The sequence below is a fragment of the Stegostoma tigrinum genome, chromosome 16 (assembly GCF_030684315.1).
Source record: "Stegostoma tigrinum isolate sSteTig4 chromosome 16, sSteTig4.hap1, whole genome shotgun sequence".
Lineage (NCBI taxonomy): Eukaryota > Metazoa > Chordata > Chondrichthyes > Orectolobiformes > Stegostomatidae > Stegostoma > Stegostoma tigrinum.
This window is the reverse complement of record NC_081369.1, coordinates 40,511,547-40,530,025: the sequence shown is the minus strand read 5'-3', so window position 1 is coordinate 40,530,025 and position 18,479 is coordinate 40,511,547. Positions and strand designations below refer to the sequence as shown.

Sequence of the window (18,479 nt, the reverse complement as noted above, 5' to 3'; positions counted from 1 at the left end):
AGTTTTGTTTACAACCTTGCTGTTTTATTTGACCTTGAGATGACCTTCCAAACACTTGCCTGGCCCATCACCAAGACTGCCTCCTTCCATCTCTGTACCATTACATAACTTGACCCTGAGGCTCAATTCTTCTGCTGTTAAAACTTCATCCATTTCTAGACTTGATAATTGCCTAACGCGCTGCTAGCACTTGCCTGTTCTATCATTCATTGTGTTTCAGCTGCCAAGACCTTAACCTCTGAAGTTCCGTTCTAAACCTCTATCCCACCCCTCTTATTCCTCCTTTAAGATGCTTCTTAGAATAACTAAATGGACAAAGCTGTTGGTAATTGCCTTAATATGTGACTCAGTGTAAAATTCTGTTTTATAAAGCTTCTGTTAAGTGCTTTTATAAATACACATTGTACAATCTAGATGTGCATCTCTAAATTGGTTGTTTATCATATGACATCTGATCAGTTAAGTCATAATTTATTTTCTTTCATTAACAGGTTATTTGGCCTGAAGGATATTATCCATTCAAACTGTACAAATCCTCATGAGCTGGTACTCAATGTGAATCATGCGTGGCCTGCGTATGCAAATCCTGCAATCCTCCTTTTACTTTACTATATAATAGCAATGCTCCTGAAGCTGAAGAGAAAAATATCTTATCAGACAGTAAGTGAAAATGTATTTAACATTCTAGCATCACGCATTGGCCATCTAACAACAGCAGTTGAATATGAATTGTTCTTAGGCCCAAGTTTAATGAGTTCTTGTTGAATTTAAATTAAAGGAATTCTGCTGGAGACTGATCCAGTTTTGTTAACAGTTCAATATGATGAATGTGTCGGAATTATGGCTTCCAGAGGTTTCAAAGTTAAACTTCTGTTCAGATAATAGATGTAATTAATGTCTTGGAAAGCTGGAGAATAAGTGCAGGACAGGTTGCTGATTGCTTATAGTTAACTAGTTCCCTGGGTGATGTTAAGTTATGCAGGCCAGGCAGGAACGTTGGATAACATTGCTGGGGCTGGCATTCATAAAATTGGATTTTGACACTGAATTTACACCATCTGCCCAGTTGCAGGCTAGTATCAACATGTTTGTGCAAAGCTTTTGTTGGGAAGACTGTGCCATTAAAACATGACAGAGCGATAGAAGATATTGTGGTAAATGCTTTCAAATGGCAATTAGTGATGATCTACTCACTGAAGCTCAGTTTGGGATCCACCAGGGCCATTCAGCCCCTGACCTTATGATAGCTTTGGTCCAATCATGGACAAAAGAGCTGAATTCCAAAGGTGAGGTGAGAAAGACATCAAGGTAGCTTTTGACCAACTGGAACATTGAGGAGCCCTGGCAGAATTAAAGTCAATGGAAATTGGAGAAATCTTTCTATTGGTTGGTGTCATACTTAGCACAAAAGGAAGATGTTGTGTCATTGATAGAGGTCAATCATCTCAGTCCCATGACAACATTGTAGGAATTCCTTTGGGTTGTTTCCTTGGCCCAAAAATCTTTAGCTGCTTCATCAAAGACTTTTCCTGCATCATAAGGTTAGAAATGAAGATGCTGACTGACAAATGCACAATGTTCAGCACCATTTGCAACTCCTCAGATACAGTTGCAATCATATCTGTATGTAGCAAGCAAACATTCAGACTTGATCTGATCTGTAGCAAGTAACATTTGCGCCAAATGTATGCCAGCCAAAAGCCATCTTTAGCAAATAAGAACCTATCCATCTCCCCTTGATATTCAATGATATTACAATCACTGAAGCTAGCACTATCAACATCTTGAAGTTTAAAGTTGACTAGAAACTGAAGTGGATCAACCACATAAACACAGTGGCTCCAAGAGCAAAAAGCAGTTCAGAATTTTGTGGTGAGCAAAGCACCTCCTGATTCCCCAAAGCCTGTACAATATCTACAAGGCACAAGTCAGGAGTATGATGGAATACTCCCCACTTTGCTTGGATGGCTGCAGCTCCAACAACACTTGAGAAGCTCGGCACCACGCAGGACAAAGCAGCACTCTCGATTGACTCCTTACCTAACATCTTCAGCATTCAATCCTTTCGCTGCAAACATATATCAGCAGTGTGTACTATCTACAAGGTGCAGTGCTGAACTCTTCATGGCTCCTTTGATAACACCATCCAAACCTATTACTTCTACCAGTTAAAAGGGCAAAGACAACAGCTATGTAGGAATGACACCACATGCAAGTTCCCCTCCAAGCTATAGGCCATTCTGACTTGTAAGTATATCACTTTCTTCAATGTCACTGGATCAAAATCTCAGAATTCCCTTCTTAGCAGTGCTATGAGTATACCTACACCAAATGGACTGCAGTGATTCAAGAAGGCAGCAATCTACCAGCTTCTCAGGGCAATTAGGGTCAACAATAAACCTTGGCCTTGGTGATAATGCCCACACCTGTTTAAATTTTTTTCAAAAACCTGTTTTATCGAAAGCAGCAGATGTGGACCGGTGATAATGGGAACTGCAGATGCTGGAGAATCCAAGATAATAGTGTGAAGCTGGATGAACATAGCAGGCCAAGCAGCTTCTCAGGAGCACAAAAGCTGCACAACCTCATCGCCCCGCCCACAACCTCCACAGCCAGCAACCCCAGAGGGGAGAGCCACACTGAGCCCTGCCGAATCTTCACCATCCCCCCAGACCTTCCACTAACTGAGGACGAACGGTCAGTCCTAAGCAAGGGGCTCACCTTTGTCCCCCTACAGCCACACATCAACGAATACCAGTCACGTTTGGACATAGAGCAGTTTTTCCGATGCCTTCGCCTCCACGCTTACTTCTTCAACCGGGAACCCAACCCTCCCTCCACTGACCCCTTCACCCGCTTCCAACACAAGTCCTCCTCCTGGACATCACCCCCAGGCCTCCTACCCTCCCTTGACCTCTTCATCTCCAACTGCCGTCGAGACATTAACTGCCTCAATCTCTCCACCCCTCTCACCCACTCCAACCTCTCCCCTGCAGAACGGGCAGCCCTCCGCTCCCTCCACTCCAATCCCAACCTCACCATCAAACCCGCAGACAAGGGTGGCACAGTGGTAGTATGGCGCACTGACCTCTACATCGCCGAGGCCAAACGCCAACTCTCCAACACCACCACCTACCGCCCCCTTGATCATGACCCCACCCCCAAGCACCAAACCATCATCTCCAACACCATTCATGACCTCATCACCTCAGGGGACCTCCCACCCACAGCCTCCAACCTCATTGTTCCCCAACCCCGCACGGCCCGTTTCTATCTCCTTCCCAAAATCCACAAACCTGCCTGCCCTGGTCGACCCATTGTCTCAGCCTGTTCCTGCCCCCGCCGAACTCATCTCCACCTATCTGGACTCCATTTTCTCCCCTTTGGTCCAGGAACTCCCTACCTACGTCCGTGACACCACCCACGCCCTCCACCTCCTCCAGAACTTGCAATTCCCTGACGCCCAACACCTCATTTTCACCATGGACGTCCAGTCCCTATACACCTGTATTCCGCATGCAGATGGCCTCAAGGCCCTCCGCTTCTTCCTGTCCCGCAGGCCCGACCAGTTCCCCCTGCACCGACACCCTCATCCGCCTAGCCGAACTTGTCCTCACCCTCAACAACTTCTCTTTCGATTCCTCCCACTTCTTACAGACTAAGGGGGTGGCCATGGGCACCCGCATGGGCCCCAGCTATGCCTGCGTCTTTGTAGGTTACATGGAACAGTCCCTCTTCCTCACCTACACAGGCCCCAAACCCCACCTCTTCCTCCGTTACATTGATGACTGTATCGGCGCCACCTCTTGCTCCCCAGAGGAGCTCAAACAGTTCATCCACTTCACCAACACCTTCCACCCCAACCTTCAGTTCACCTGGGCCATCTCCAGCACATCCCTCACCTTCCTGGACCTCTGTCTCCATGTCAGGCAACCAGCTTGTAACTGATGTCCATTTCAAGCCCACCGACTCCCACAGCTACCTAGAATACACCTCCTACAATCCTGCAAAACTTCCATCCCCTATTCCCAAATCCTCAGCCTCTGTTGCATCTGCTCCCACGACGAGGCATTCCACTCCCGCACATCCCAGATGCCCAAGTTCTTCAAGGACCGCAATTTTCCCCCCACAGTGGTCGAGAACACCCCAACCCCGCCACAACTGCCCAAAGAGGAACACCCTCGTTCTCACACACCACCCCACCAACCTCCGGATACAACGTATCATCCTCCGACACTTCCGCCATCTACAATCCGACCCCACCACCCAACACATTTTTCCATCCCCACCCTTGCCTGCTTTCCGGAGAGACCACTCGCTCCGTGACTCCCTTGTTTGCTCCACACTGCCCTCCGACCCCACCACACCCGGCACCTTCCCCTGCAACTGCAGGAAATGCTACACTTGCCCCCACACCACCGCCCTCACCCCATCCCAGGCCCCAAGATGACTTTCCATATCAAGCAGAGGTTCACCTGCACATCTGCCAATGTGGTATACTGTATCCATTGTACCCGGTGTGGCTTCCTCTACATTGGGGAAACCAAGCGGAGGCTTGGGGACCGCTTTGCAGAACACCTCCGCTCGGTTCACAATAAACAACTGCACCTCCCAGTCGCGAACCATTTCAACTCCCCCTCCCATTCTTTAGATGACATGTCCATCATGGGCCTCCTGCAGTGCCACAATGATGCCACCTGAAGGTTGCAGGAACAGCAACTCATATTCCGCTTGGGAACCCTGCAGCCCAATGGTATCAATGTGGACTTCACCAGCTTCAAAATCTCCCCTTCCCCCACTGCATCCCAAAACCAGCCCAGTTCGTCTCCTCCCCCCACGGCATCACAAAACCAGCCCAGCTCATGCCCTCCCCCCCACTGCATCCCAAAACCAGCCCAGCCTGTCTCTGCCTCCCTAACCTGTTCTTCTTCTCACCCATCCCTTCCTCCCACCCCAAGCCGCACCTCCATCTCCTACCTACTCACCTCATCCAACCTCCTTGACCTGTCCGTCTTCCCTGGACTGGCCTATCCCCTCCCTACCTCCCCACCTATACTCTCCTCTCCACCTATCTTCTTTTTTCTCCATCTTCGTCCGCCTCCCCCTCTCTCCCTATTTATTCCAGAACCTTCACCCCATCCCCCTCTCTGATGAAGTGTCTAGGCCTGAAACGTCAGCTTTTGTGCTCCTGAGATGCTGCTGGGCCTGCTGTGTTCATCCAGCTTCACACTTTATTATCTTAGATGTGGACAGGTCAAGGGCTGGATTCCCTGTCAGTTGTTTCCATTTTTTCATTGTGGAACATTCCTTATTACCGAGGGAGGTTTGTGCATTCAGTGATCAGTAAACTAGGTCATCTGTAAATTTTTAATTTACATTATTATTTGTTCTGGCAGCAGCCCTCAAAAACTCCAATATTTTTGTGCCCTGGTGCAATGTGTGGGAATCATAAGCACTGCTTCTGGTGACTAATGATGTTGGAATGCTTCAAACGGAGCTGATTAATTTTTCTTTTGCATGAATGGGCTGCATGGTCTTGATGCAACATGCTGTTTTTAAATGGTCTCTTTGTACTGCGACGCCACACCCTGAAGAAGCAGAGTTTGTTGTTTGTGCACATTAGTTCAATCGACTATATTCATGTTCATGCCTGCAACAATGGTAGTGGCTCTTTTTAAAAACTCAGCCATGAGAAGACTGCGAAGACACAAACTGCACAATCAATTCTCCCTTTGACCCCTGCCCCCACCCTGCTTGCCACAGCCCACAGAAAGGATAATTCTTGCAAGATTCACGAGAAGATATTTTGGGAACAAGCAAAGTCTATTTGGATCAACAGCTTTACTGTACTTAAAAACAGAAAGAGCTGTTTTTTTGCCTGTCATCCAGAAAAATGCATTCCTATTTGGAAAGGAAAGGAGGTCGAGCAAGGATTATGAAGAATTTATCATCTGTCAGTGGATGTCCTTTGAAAATGGGACTCTCGCTGTAATTCCCCCGTTCCTCCCACTCTATCCTTATGCAGTATTTCAGTACATGTCACTTCTATTCAATCCAATCTTAGGTCAAATTGAATTCAAATTGTTATTTTTAAAAAATTTTTGCGTTTGGTTCCAAAGATCAGCTTGAGGTTACAGGAACAACTTAAAACAGAAGCAGATGCTGGATATCCTTTCTAAAAAGAAAGTGCTGGAAGTACCCAGCACATTGGGCAGCATCTGTGGGAAGAGCAAGAGTGTTAACATTTCAGGATTGTCATCTTTCATCAGAATGGGGAAAAACTAGAGAAGTAACAGATTTTTAGCGAGTGAATGAAGGGAATCTGGAAGGGAAAACAGCAGGGGAGGTCTATGATGGGCTGTTAATACTGATTTCAAGTTAATTTGCAGTCACCGATATAATCTATCATAAACCATTTCTTATTCTTATGAAGTCATACAGTCACACAGCAGAGACTTTAGCCCCCCATGCATATGCTGACCAAAAACACTAATCCCATTTACTAGCTTTTGGTCCACAGCCTACTGTGCCTGGCATTCTAAGTGCTCATCCAGATGCTTCCTCAATATATGAGAGTACCTCCCTCCACCAACCTCTCAGGCAGCGTATTCTATGTTTTTACCACATTCTGGGTGGAAGAAAATGTCTCCTCAGGTCTCGTCTAAACAACTTACTCCTTACCTTAAATATATGCCCTCTAGTCTTGGATGTGTCTGCTATGAGGAAAAGATTCTATTTCAGGAATACATTTCTTTGCTACATTGGACTTAAAAGACACATTTTTCCCCCTTGCAAATGAAAGTTCCAGTGCAACCACTTCATGTGAACAACTCTGTTTGATTCTGGCCACTGACAGCAGTTTGAGGTCAGCTATTTCCCAGAAGTACAAGGATTGATGACTGTTTGAAAAGAATAATCTAAATGACAGGATAACTTGATTTTATATGCAGAAGTATAGCTTATTACTCTGCAGAGGACATGATAGACAGTGAACAATGAGCAGGATCAGAGATCCTGATCTCCATCCGTATGTAACAATGACCGAGTAACCCATTAAGACAGTACCTGGCATCACTTGGAGCAGTAATGTTAACTTGAATCAATCTGCTATCCAAGCCGAAAGAGTGGCAGTACAGGAGGTGTTAATAGATACCTGGGATTTTAAAAAAAATTGAGGTAAACTCCACTGTTGGATCACAACACTGCTAGTGAAATAAGACCTCAGATCCTCTGGTGGTTGTCTTCTCTGTCCAGAATTCAGACAAATAAAAATGGTGTGGGAGCGTAGACTCCTAATACATCATCTTCCTCCAAACTGCCTCCAAGGCCAAAATGTTTGTCTGCCCTTGGCCAGCCAATGTCCATCAGCATGGAGGCCTCATTGAACAAATGCAGACATCTTCTGTGCATCAACCCTCCTCCTCATATTCTGGCAATAGCTGATATTCATCAATAAATTTGATAAGTAAATGGCAACTATTGATTCGTGTGAGCATTATACTGTTGAATATTTTCAGAATGATGGAATGCAGAAGAGTGAAGAAGAAGTTGAACTAACAAACATTGAGCCTTGGTCAATGAAACAGGATGAATCCGAGGATGAAGCTCAAGTAAGTAATACCAAGTTCAAATTCAGTAAAAGTACCATTAAATAGAAATCAGAAATAGATATGATCCCTTAAGGTGGCTACCTTCAAATGTTGATAACCACACCAAGTAGGTGAGAAGTCAGCACACCTCAGACTATAAGATGTGGGGGCAGAATTTGGTCCATCGTATCTGCTCCACCATTCAATCATGGCTGATATATTTCTCTATATCTATTCTCCTGCCTTCTCCTCATAACCCTTGATCCCAATATTAATCAAGATCCTATCTACCTCTGTCTTCATGACGCTCAATGATTTGGCCTCTGCAGCAACAAGTCCCACAGATTCACCCCCCTCTGGATGAAGAAATTCCTCCTCATCTCAGTTCTAAAGGGTCATCCCTTCACTCTGAGTCTGTGCCCTCGGGTTCTAGTCTCTCCTACTACTCGAAACGTCTTCTCCGTATCCACTCTATCTAGGCCTATCAGTTTTTTTTGCAACTTTCAATGAGATTCCCCCTTATCCTTCTAAACACCTTTGAATATAGAGCCAGAGTCCTCGACCACTCCTCATACGACAAGCCCTGCATCTCTGGAATCATTATTGTAAATCTCGTCTGGACCCCCTCTAATGCCAGCACGTCCTTCCCTAGATATATGGCCCAAACCACTTTCAATATTCTACATTTGGTCTGACCAGAGCCCTAAACAGCCTTGGCTGTACATTCCTGCTCTTGTATTCTAACTTACTTGAAATGAATGCTAACATTGTATTTACCTCCCTAACTGCCAACTGAACCTTCATGTTAACCTTAAGAGAATCCTGAACTAGGACTCCCAAGTGCCTTTGTGCTTCAGATTTCCAAAGCCTTTCCCCATTTGGAAAGCAGACTATGCCTCAATTCTTGCTACAAAAGTGCATAACCTCACACTTGCCCATATTGTATTCCATCTGACATTTCTTTGCCCACTCTCCTAGCCTGTCCACGTTCTTCTGCAGCCTCCCCGCTTCCTCAACATTACTTGTTCCTCTACCTCTCTTTGTGTCATCTGCAAATGTAGCAACAATGCTCTGAGTTCCTCATTCAGATTGTTAATGTATAACGGGGATAGCAAGAACTGCAGATGCTGGAGTCAGAGTCAATACAGTGTGGAGCTGGAGAGACACAGCGGGTCAGGCGGAATCAGAAGAACAGGAAAGTCTACGTTATGGGTCGGGACTCTTCTTCAGGGCATTAATGTATAATAGAAATAATTGTGGTTCTAACATAGTCCCCCACGGAACTCCATGAAAAGACCCAATTATCCCCACTTTGTCTTCTGCCAGTCAGCCAATCCTCTATCCATGCCCCAAGCACCGTGGCTTCTTATTTAACAGCCTCCTGTGTGACACCTTCTCAAAGGCCTTCTGGAAATCCAAATAGATCGCATCTACTAGCTCTCCTCTGTCTACCTTGCTCATTACCTCCTCAAAGAATTCCAACAGATTTTTCTGACAAGACCTCCCCCTACAAAGCAGTGCTGACTCAGCTCTATTTTAACTGTATACCTCCATGTCCGCTGCAATCACGTCCTTCATTATGAACTCTTTTTAAAAAAAAATTTCGCAATGACTGAGGTCAGGCTAACCGGCCTATATTTCCTGCCTTCTGCCTCCCTTAATATAATTTTATGTTAGCAATTTTCTAGTCCTCTGGAATCCTCCCTGACTCTAGTGATTCCTAAATGATCATTAATACCTCCACAATCTCCTTCATAACTCTGGGGTGCAACCCATCTGGTCCAGGTGATTTATTCACCTTCAGAACAGTCAACGTCCCCAACACCATCTCCTTAGTGATGACCATGAATCTTTTGAAGTTCAGATATGCTGCTGGGGCCTTCCTCTGTGAAAACTAATGCAGAGTGTCTATTCCATTCCTTTGCCACTTCTTTGTTCCCTATAAATACTTTTCGAGAAGTCAAAAGTCTACTGTTGCCTTTCTCTTCCCTTTTGTATGTTGCAAAATTGGGTAGAGTATTTGTGGATTGGAAGGCAGCATGTCAGAATTTAATCTTTTTAAAATGATGGTGGTGGGGGTGGAGAAAACAGTGCAAGATCCCTTTAGAAAATGATGTGTTTTGCTTGGTTTAGAGATTTTAAAAGAATGTCTGCAAGAAGCAACAGGTGCACAGAGAATTCCTGAAATTGAAGCAATTGTATCGGGGCTATGTGGTTAACATACCAGGCATAGTTTGTTTCGGCAACCAGTTTGATTAATTTAATTCTGATTAATTTAAACCAGGCACTTAGAGACAAAAAAAGTTAAGTTTAAATCTGATGGTTTTGAAAACCTAGGACCAATTCTATTGTAAGAAAGGTCAACAAAAGTATAAAGAAGAAGAAATTTGAAAATTGGGATAAGAGCAACTGTCATATACTGGAGATAACAACCCATCAGCTCCAAAGAGAAAATCACCGGCTGTCTCAGAATTCTCTAAACTCTCAGAATAACCATTATCTAACTAAAGGTATTCCTGGCACAAGAATTCAATGGACAAGGATATTTCTGACTGAGGATAAATGGAGAGCATGCGGAACATTCCAGAAGATATATTCTGGCTGTAATTTTGAGAGATTATGTTTTAATTTAATAATTTTCTTTTTGGTTTATCTAAGTAGGACTTATTTATTGGAATAGCATACCATTAGGATTTTGTTTTATTTGGAAATAGTAGGCAAGGGGGAATTGTGTGGTTTTTTTTTCAGTAGTTCTGTTAACTTGTTCACTGTTGAAGTCCAAATTTTAAAAAAAAGTACTTGTTGGTTATAGAGTGACTGAGAGGAGTTAATTTCATCTAACCTCTCCTTTATAACAGTTTGGGGGCTCAGGTCCAAGATCTGGCTAATTTGTGTATCAGATCTGTATGGATGCGAATGGGTTTAGACAGATTTGGAACAGAAAAGGTCCCAGCAGATTTAAGTAGACTTGTGGCTTAGGGTCTTAGATCTTTAAATAAAACTTAGGTGTGAAGTGGAAAATCTGTTTAATTGTGGTTGCTTGCAGTTGCTTAAATGAAAGCTGGGGGAAATGGCTCTTAACATTGCTAAAGAGGTTGTAGGGTATGAAGATGCTTCCCAAATTTGCCAAGAAAGTTTAGAAAGACAGAGGAAGGATATGCTTTTAGACTTAGCAAACAGGCTAGAATTGGGTTTGACTAGGAATAAGAAGAAAGCTGACATTTAAAGGAGTTAGTCAAGCATTTAGGTATACCAGAGAAACTGTCAAGTGCAGTGGAGTTAGAAAAAGTTAAATTGCAAATTAGAAGATAAAGATAATTGGAGTTAGAAGATAAAAATAGAGAAAGAAAATTCCTGGCCTAAGAGAAAGAAAGGGAAATGAAACAGTTTGAATTATAGTTAAATGTAGAATAAAAATAGAAGGAAAAATTCACTCTGTCAGAGGAAAAACAAAAAGAGAGTTTGAACTTTGAATGTTTATAAATAGACAGGAAAGTTAATTTAAAAGAATGGAAATGAAGGTAGATGGTAGGATAATGAGAAGTGGAGTGATGATGAGCAAACCCATCGTTGCCAAAGACACAGTGGGGATATACACAAATATGTCAAAATATTACCAAAATTCGATGAAAAAGATGTTGGAGCCTTTTTCATTTCCTTTGAGAAATTGGCTAAACAGATGAATTGGCCAGACACTATGTGGGTAAGGTTAATTCAGACTAAGTTGGTAAGCAGGATTAGTGAGGTGTTTGCAGCGCTGTCAGATGAGATGTTAAGAGATAATGAAGAAGTCAAACAGGCTATTTTGAGTGCCTACGAACTGGCAAAAAGAACTGCCATAAGCATGTAGACAATAGTTCAGAAATACAAGGAAGAAAGCAGGTGAGACAAGGCTGTAAAGTCCAGTCAAGCCTGGGGAAGTGACAGTGGGAGTGATTGAAAGAGCGCCTATTTCAGGAATACATATTGTTCTTGGAAACGACCTAGTCAGATCAAAGATGGGAATGAGGCCCCTTGTACTGGAGAAGCTGAAGGGAAACCAGGGAACTGAGGAGTTAAAAGAAAAATACGTTGGAATTTTTCCTGAATATGTGGTGACAAAATCCCATGGCTATGAGTTAAGGTGAGAAGGAAAAACTAAAGGGAAAGACAAAGGAGTTGAGGTCCAACCCTGTTTGATGACACGGTAAAGGGAAGAACCTGAAAAGGTACAGAATCAGGCAGAGGCTTTAAATTCTGAAAGATTAATGAAAGATTAAAAAGATGAGACCATAAAAGATTTATATCATAAAGCCTACTCATAAAAGAAGTTCAAATGTATTCCCGAATGTCATTATCTTAAGGATAGAATCCCAAGGCAGAAATAGCAACCGTGGTGGGTTAGTGAGGAGGAGAGGTGGGTGGAAATTCACGGGATTGTGTCATCGGTAGCATACAGGCTGGAATTATTGCAGGTAATACACAAATTACCTGTAGGAAGTTGCCTAGGATTGACGAAGACTGAGTCTAAGATACAGAAGCAGTTGTATTGGCCTGGATTACATACAGATGTAGTTCAATGTTGTTGTACCGGTCATACATGTTAAATGATAGGAAAGCCACGGGCAGTAATTAAACCAATGCTATTGATGCTGATTTCCACATTTGAAGAATGTTTTATGTGGGTTATGATTGATTGATTGTGTAGGTCCCTTCGCTAAAACCAAAAATGGGAGCCGGTGTTTGCTAACCATAACGGATGAGCCTAACAAATTTCCAAAGGCATTTCCATTACGGAATGTTCAGGCAAAAAAGATGATGGAGAAGTTGCTTGCTTTCTTTACCCATTACAGACAACGCACAGAGATTCAATCAGACCGAGAGTCCAATTTTACTGCCAAACTGTTTAAGGAGTCCACCGATCATTTAGCCATCCAACATCTTAAATCAAGCATGTACCAACCTGAATACCAAGGAGCATTGAAAACATGGCATCAGACCCCAAAGACCATGCCGAGGGCTTATTTCCAGGATTATCCACATGATTAGGACAACGGTATCCCATTTATATTGTTTGCCAATAGAGATGCACCAAATGAATCGATTCAGTTTACTCCAATTAAATTGATATTTGAACACAAAGCAAGAGGGCCTTTAAAATTAATTAAGGAAAAGTTGATAGGTCTGAAGTCAGAGATCTCACCGTTGGATTATGTATTTGAGGTGAGAGAGATTAAACAGAATAGGTGAATTAGTTAGACAACATTTGAAGATGGCACAGCATCTGATGAAGCAGGTAAGAAATCTAAAATTTGTACATTTGCCCATGAGGATAAAATATTGGTGCTGTTACTAGTGGAAGGAGATCCCTTTAAAGCAAGGTTTAGTGGTCCCTGTCAGATTGAGAAGACATTAAATCAGGGGAATTATCTGGTAAAGGTGACAGATAGAGAAAAAAATTGTCAAGTAGGTCATGTGGATATCCTGAAACCTTACTCTGACAGGGAAAGGGAACCAGAAAAACAGGTATTAGTTTCTTCCCAGATAATAAAGTGTGTAGCTGAATGAACACAGCAGGCCAAGCAGCATCTCGGGAGCACAAGCTGACGTTTCGGGCCTAGACCCTTCATCAGAGAGGGGGATGGGGAGAGGGTTCTGGAATAAATAGGGAGAGAGGGAGAGGTGTACCGAAGATGGAGAGAAAAGAAGATAGGTGGAGAGGAGAGTATAGGTGGGGAGGTAGGGAGGGGATAGGTCAGTCCACGGAAGACGGACAGGACAAGGAGGTGGGATGAGGTTAGTAGGTAGGAAAGGGAGGTGTGGCTTGAGGTGGGAGGAAGGGATGAGTGAGAGGAAGAACAGGTCAGGGATGCAGAGACAGGCTGGGCTGGTTTTGGAATGCAGTGGGGGAAGGGGAAGAGCTGGGCTGGTTTTGGGATGCAGTGGGGGAAGGGGAGATTTTGAAGCTGGTGAAGTCTACATTGATACCATTGGGCTGCAGGATTCCCAAGTGGAATGAGTTGCTGTTTCTGCAACCTTCGGGTGGCATCCCTGTGGCACTGCAGGAGGCCCATGACGGACATATCGTCTAAAGAATGGGAGGGGGAGTTGAAATGGTTCGCGACTGGGAGGTGCAGTTGTTTGTTGCGAACCAAGCGGAGGTGTTCTGCAAAGCGGTCCCCAAGCCTCCGCTTGGTTTCCCCAATGTAGAGGAAGCCACACCGGGTACAGTGGATACAGTATACCACATTGGCAGATGTGCAGGTGAACCTCTGCTTAATATGGAAAGTCATCTTGGGGCCTGGGATGGGGTGAGGGAGGAGGTGTGGGGGCAAGTGTTAGCACTTCCTGCAGTTGCAGGGGAAGGTGCTGGGTGTGGTGGGGTTGGGGGGTGGTAGGGGTGAGTGTTTCTTCCCCTCAGATTTTGAGGGCCTCAGAATAAATTGGATAATGAGGAAGCCATGAGAAAGAATGGGATAAGGTAGTGATCTATCTGTTTTGTGAACAGAGGACTGAATTGAAAGGCTTGTTGCAGCAATATGAGGACATGCAGGAACGGAATTGGGAGGACTTATCCTACCGTACATGAGGTTGAAGTAGTGAATGCTGTTCTGATAAAACAACACCCCTACAGGCCTAATCCTCTCAAAACAACACAGGTACAGAAGGAAGTTGAAACAATGTTCCAAAAAATCATCGAGCCAAGTCAAAGTGAGTGGAGCTCGCCGATATGTTGTTTCCCAAACCTGACGCTATTCGATAATTTTGCGTAGATTATTGAAAGGTCAACATTGTGACTAAATCAGACTCACACCCAGTTCCAAGGCTGGAGGACTATGTTAAAAAAAGTTAGACAAGCCACTTACATTCACAAAGTTACACGTACTTCGTGGTGACTGGTGCGTACCTTTGTCGGAGAGAGCGAAAGAAGTTTCTGCTTTTGTAATCCTGAATGGGCTATATTGATTTAAAGCTAAGCCCTTTGGAATGAAGAACGCACCAACCACATTTCAAAGATCTATGAACAGGGTTGTGGCAGGACTGATTAATTGTGCCATCTACATAGAAGACTTTGTGATCTTTAGACACTTGTGGATGGATCACACAGGGAATTTGGCAGAGCGCTTTGAGGGATTATGGAAGGCAAAGTTGGTCATAAATTTGGCAAAGAATTTGTGAAGGCGGAAGTGGCATTCTTTGGACACAGACAGATAACACCAAGGAACATGAAGACAAAGACCATAGAGGAACTTCCAAGGCCAACCTTGAAGGAAGAGGTGTTATGACTTTTGAGACAGAGCGGATTCTACAGGAAGTGGTGGAGTGGTGGCACTGATAATGGATTTGTTAAAGGAGAACATGAAATTCCAGTGGACAGGCCAATGCCAGGTGGTAATTGGGAATTTAAAAGCAGTGTTAACCACCCCATCGGTTTTAGCCATGCCAAATTTCTCAAAACTCTTTAAAGTCACTGTCAACACAAGTGATATAGGGGTTGGAGCTGTGTTGTTACAGGAAGATGATTGTGAAAATGAAAGGCCAATGGGTTATTTTTCAAAGAAACTCAATATCAACCAGACAAAATATTCAACTGTTGAAAAATGGTTGTTGAGTTTGATACTGGCCTTACAACATTTTAATGTTTATGTTGCAAACAATGTATCAGAGATGGTTGTGTACACTGATCACAACTCTTTGACATTTTTGGAAAAATTTAAAGATAAGAGCACCAGACTATTTCTTTGGAGTCTTACGTTACAAGCATTTCATTTACAGACTGTATATGTTGTAGGTCATGAAAATGTTATTACAGATGCGTGATCCCAGGTTTAAAAGGAAAAATGTGTACACGAGATAGAAATGGTCATGCTCAATGTTACATATGTATATAGAATTAGTATGAAATGTGTAACTTTAGATTAATAAACTATGGATCTAGTAATAATTTCATTAAGGTATAGGAGAGAAAAAGGCCATTTTTTCATCATGGTTTTTTAAAGGGGTAGGTGTTGCAAAGTTGGATAGAGTAGTTGTGGATTGGAAGGCAGTATGTTAGAAATTGATGTTTATAAAATGATAGAGGGGGAAAGAGTATGTGGTCCCTTTAAAAGTTATGCTTTTCTTTTAAAAAGTGTCTGCAAGAAGCAGCAGGTGCACAGCGAGTTCCTGAAATTGAATCATTTGTATCAGGGGGCTATGTGCTTAGCGATTCAGGCAGTAATTTGTTTAGGCAACCAGTTTGAATATCAGCCAATTTATTTAAACCAGGCACTTGGAGACGAAAAACCAATTAAATTTAAATCTGATGGCTCTGACAAACCAGGATCAATCTTATTGTAAGAACTGAAAAACCATCAAGGGTATCAAAAAAGATGGCACTTGAAAATCAGGATAATAGCAACTACCTTCTACTAGAGATAACAAACCATCAGCTCTAAAGAGAAAATCACTGGCTCTCACAGAATTCTCTAAGGTCTAAAATAACCATCATCAAACAAAAGGTATAGCGGCACTCTTAGCTAATATTCTTGATATAAGATGTCAACATAAGAGGCGTTCCTAACACACGAATTCATTGGAGAAATGTGTTCCTGACTGAAGATTAGCAAAGAGGGCATGGAACATTTTGGGAGATGTATCCTGGCTGAAATTTCAAGAGATTAAATTTTATTTTTTTTGTTTTGGTTTATGTAAGTGGCACTTGTATTTATTGGAATAGCATACCATTAGAGTTTTGTTTTATTTGGGAATTGTTAGTAGTTAAGGAGGAATTGTTCAGTTTGTTAGTAGTTCTGTTAATTTGTTTACTGTCAAAATAAGATAGATAAATTGTTACTTGTTGATTATAGAGTGACTGTCAGGAGTTCATTTCAATTAACCTCCCCTTTATAACATAGATATCTCAAAACCTCTTAAATTACGAGCTGCTTACCTTCATATTTCAACTTCTTCCTCTTTATTTTTAAAGGTTTCCTAAACCTTTGGTTTTCCATTAATCTTCATCACATTTATATGTAATTGGAATTTAATGGCAGATTTTTGCTGGCCTTGGATTCTGGACTCTGTGTTGCTCAGTGGAGTTGCCCAATTATTGTAATCCTAGGGGATCCATTTCTTTGAAGTGAGGAAAGAGTCAGAATGTTTTTATGTTTTGGCCAGATACAAGTTCTAGCAGTTGTTGCAATTATGCATGTGATAATCTGTATAGAAATGAACACAGTCATGCTTGGAGAAATGCTTATATATGTTCATATAATTTAAAAAATACTTTATCATGACCAAATGAATAAGAAGAATCAACAAGATAGTTTAAGTCTACTGACTCCCACAGCTACCTGGAATATACCACCTCTCACCCACCTTCCTGCAAAAATGCCATCCCCTGTTCAGAATTCCTTCGCCTCTGCTGCATCTGCTCCTGAGATGAAGCTTTCCACTCTCAGACATCCTAGATGTCCTCATTTTACAAGGACCACAACTTCCCCTCCACAGTGGTCGAAAACGCACTCGACCATGTCTCTCGCATTTCTCACACCTCATCTGTCACACCCCTCCCTGCAATAACAACCAAAACAGAATCCTCCTCATCCTCACATAACACTCCACCAATCTCCGGATCCAACGCATCATCCTCTGACACTTCTGCCATCTGCAATATGACCCCACTACCAAAGACATTTTTCCCTCCCCACCCTTATCTGCTTTCTGGACAGACCACACTCTCCGTGACTCCCTTGTCCGCTCCACACTTCCCTCCAGCCCCACCACCCCGGCACTTTTCCCTGCAATTGCAAGAAGTGCTACACCTGCCCCTACACCTCCCCCATCACCCCCATCCCAGGCTCTAAGAAGACCTTCCACATCAAACAGATGTTCACCTGCACATCTGCTAATGTGGTACACTATAGCCGCTGTTCCCAATGTGGCCTCCTCTACATCGGGGAAACCAAGTGGAGGCTGGGGGACGGCTTGGTGGAACATCTACACTCGACAACCAACTGCATCTCCCAATCACGAACCATTTCAACTCCCCCCTCCCATTCCTTAGAGGACATGTCCACCCTGGGCCTCCTGCAGTGCCGTAATGATGCTATCAGAAGGTTGCAGCAACAGCAACTCATACATTTTGCTTGGGAACTCTGCAGCCCAATGGGTATCCATGTGGACTTCACAAGTTTTAAAATCTCCCCTCCCTCGACTGCATCCCAAAACCAGTCCATCTCATTCCCACCTCCTAATCTGTCCTTCCTCGCACCTATCCACGCCTCCCACCTTAAACCCCACCCCCATCTCCTACCTGCCAGTCTCATCCCGCCTCCTTGACTTGTCCGTCCTCCCTGGGCTGACCTATCCCCTCCCTAACTCCCCATCTACACCCACCTTTACTGGCTCCAACCCTGCCTCTTTGACCTGTCTGTCTCCTCCCCACTTATCTTCTCCTTTATCCATCGTCTACCTGCCTCCTCCTCTCTCCCTATTTATTTCAGAATCCCCTGCCCCCTCCCATTCCCGAAGAAGGGTCTAGACCCAAAATGTCAGCTTTCCTGCTCCTCTGAAGCTGCTTGGCCTGCTGTGTTCATCCAGCTCTACACCTTGTTATCTCGGAAGTATCAACAATACGTTTTGTGAGTTGTACTTTTAAATTACCTCTGTTTTAATTCTGGCGCTATCGCCAATTACTTCTCAAGAAGTAATTGGGCACACACCTTCCTTCCACCTTCCTCTGCCTCTTTGCTCATTTTCAGGTATCTGAAAGCATCCTCCATCTTTTGTAAAATTGAAACATTGCAGTGCATAAAAGTCCACTGACTTGAAACGTAAATTCTCTATCTCTCTTGTACTCTTTCTCCCTCACCTCGTCTCTCTTCACCCCCCTCTCTCTTTCTCTCTCTCCCTCCCCCCCCCGCTTTC

General features: G+C 43.5%; 1 protein-coding gene across 5 annotated transcripts in view; it reads left to right on the top strand.

Annotated features, from left to right (window-relative positions):
* Window positions 1–18,479, top strand: part of piezo1 (piezo-type mechanosensitive ion channel component 1) — a 337,749-nt gene that overhangs the window by 201,248 nt on the left and 118,022 nt on the right. For all 5 annotated transcript variants that reach the window (XR_009446804.1, XR_009446805.1, XM_059651724.1 and 2 more), the window contains exons 8-9: window positions 492–660; window positions 7,518–7,610. Coding sequence is in view for 3 of the 5 variants with exons in the window: in XM_059651724.1 (XP_059507707.1) it covers window positions 492–660; window positions 7,518–7,610 (262 nt within the window). In the remaining 2 variants the exon portion in view is untranslated. The remainder of the gene's footprint in view (window positions 1–491; window positions 661–7,517; window positions 7,611–18,479) is intronic.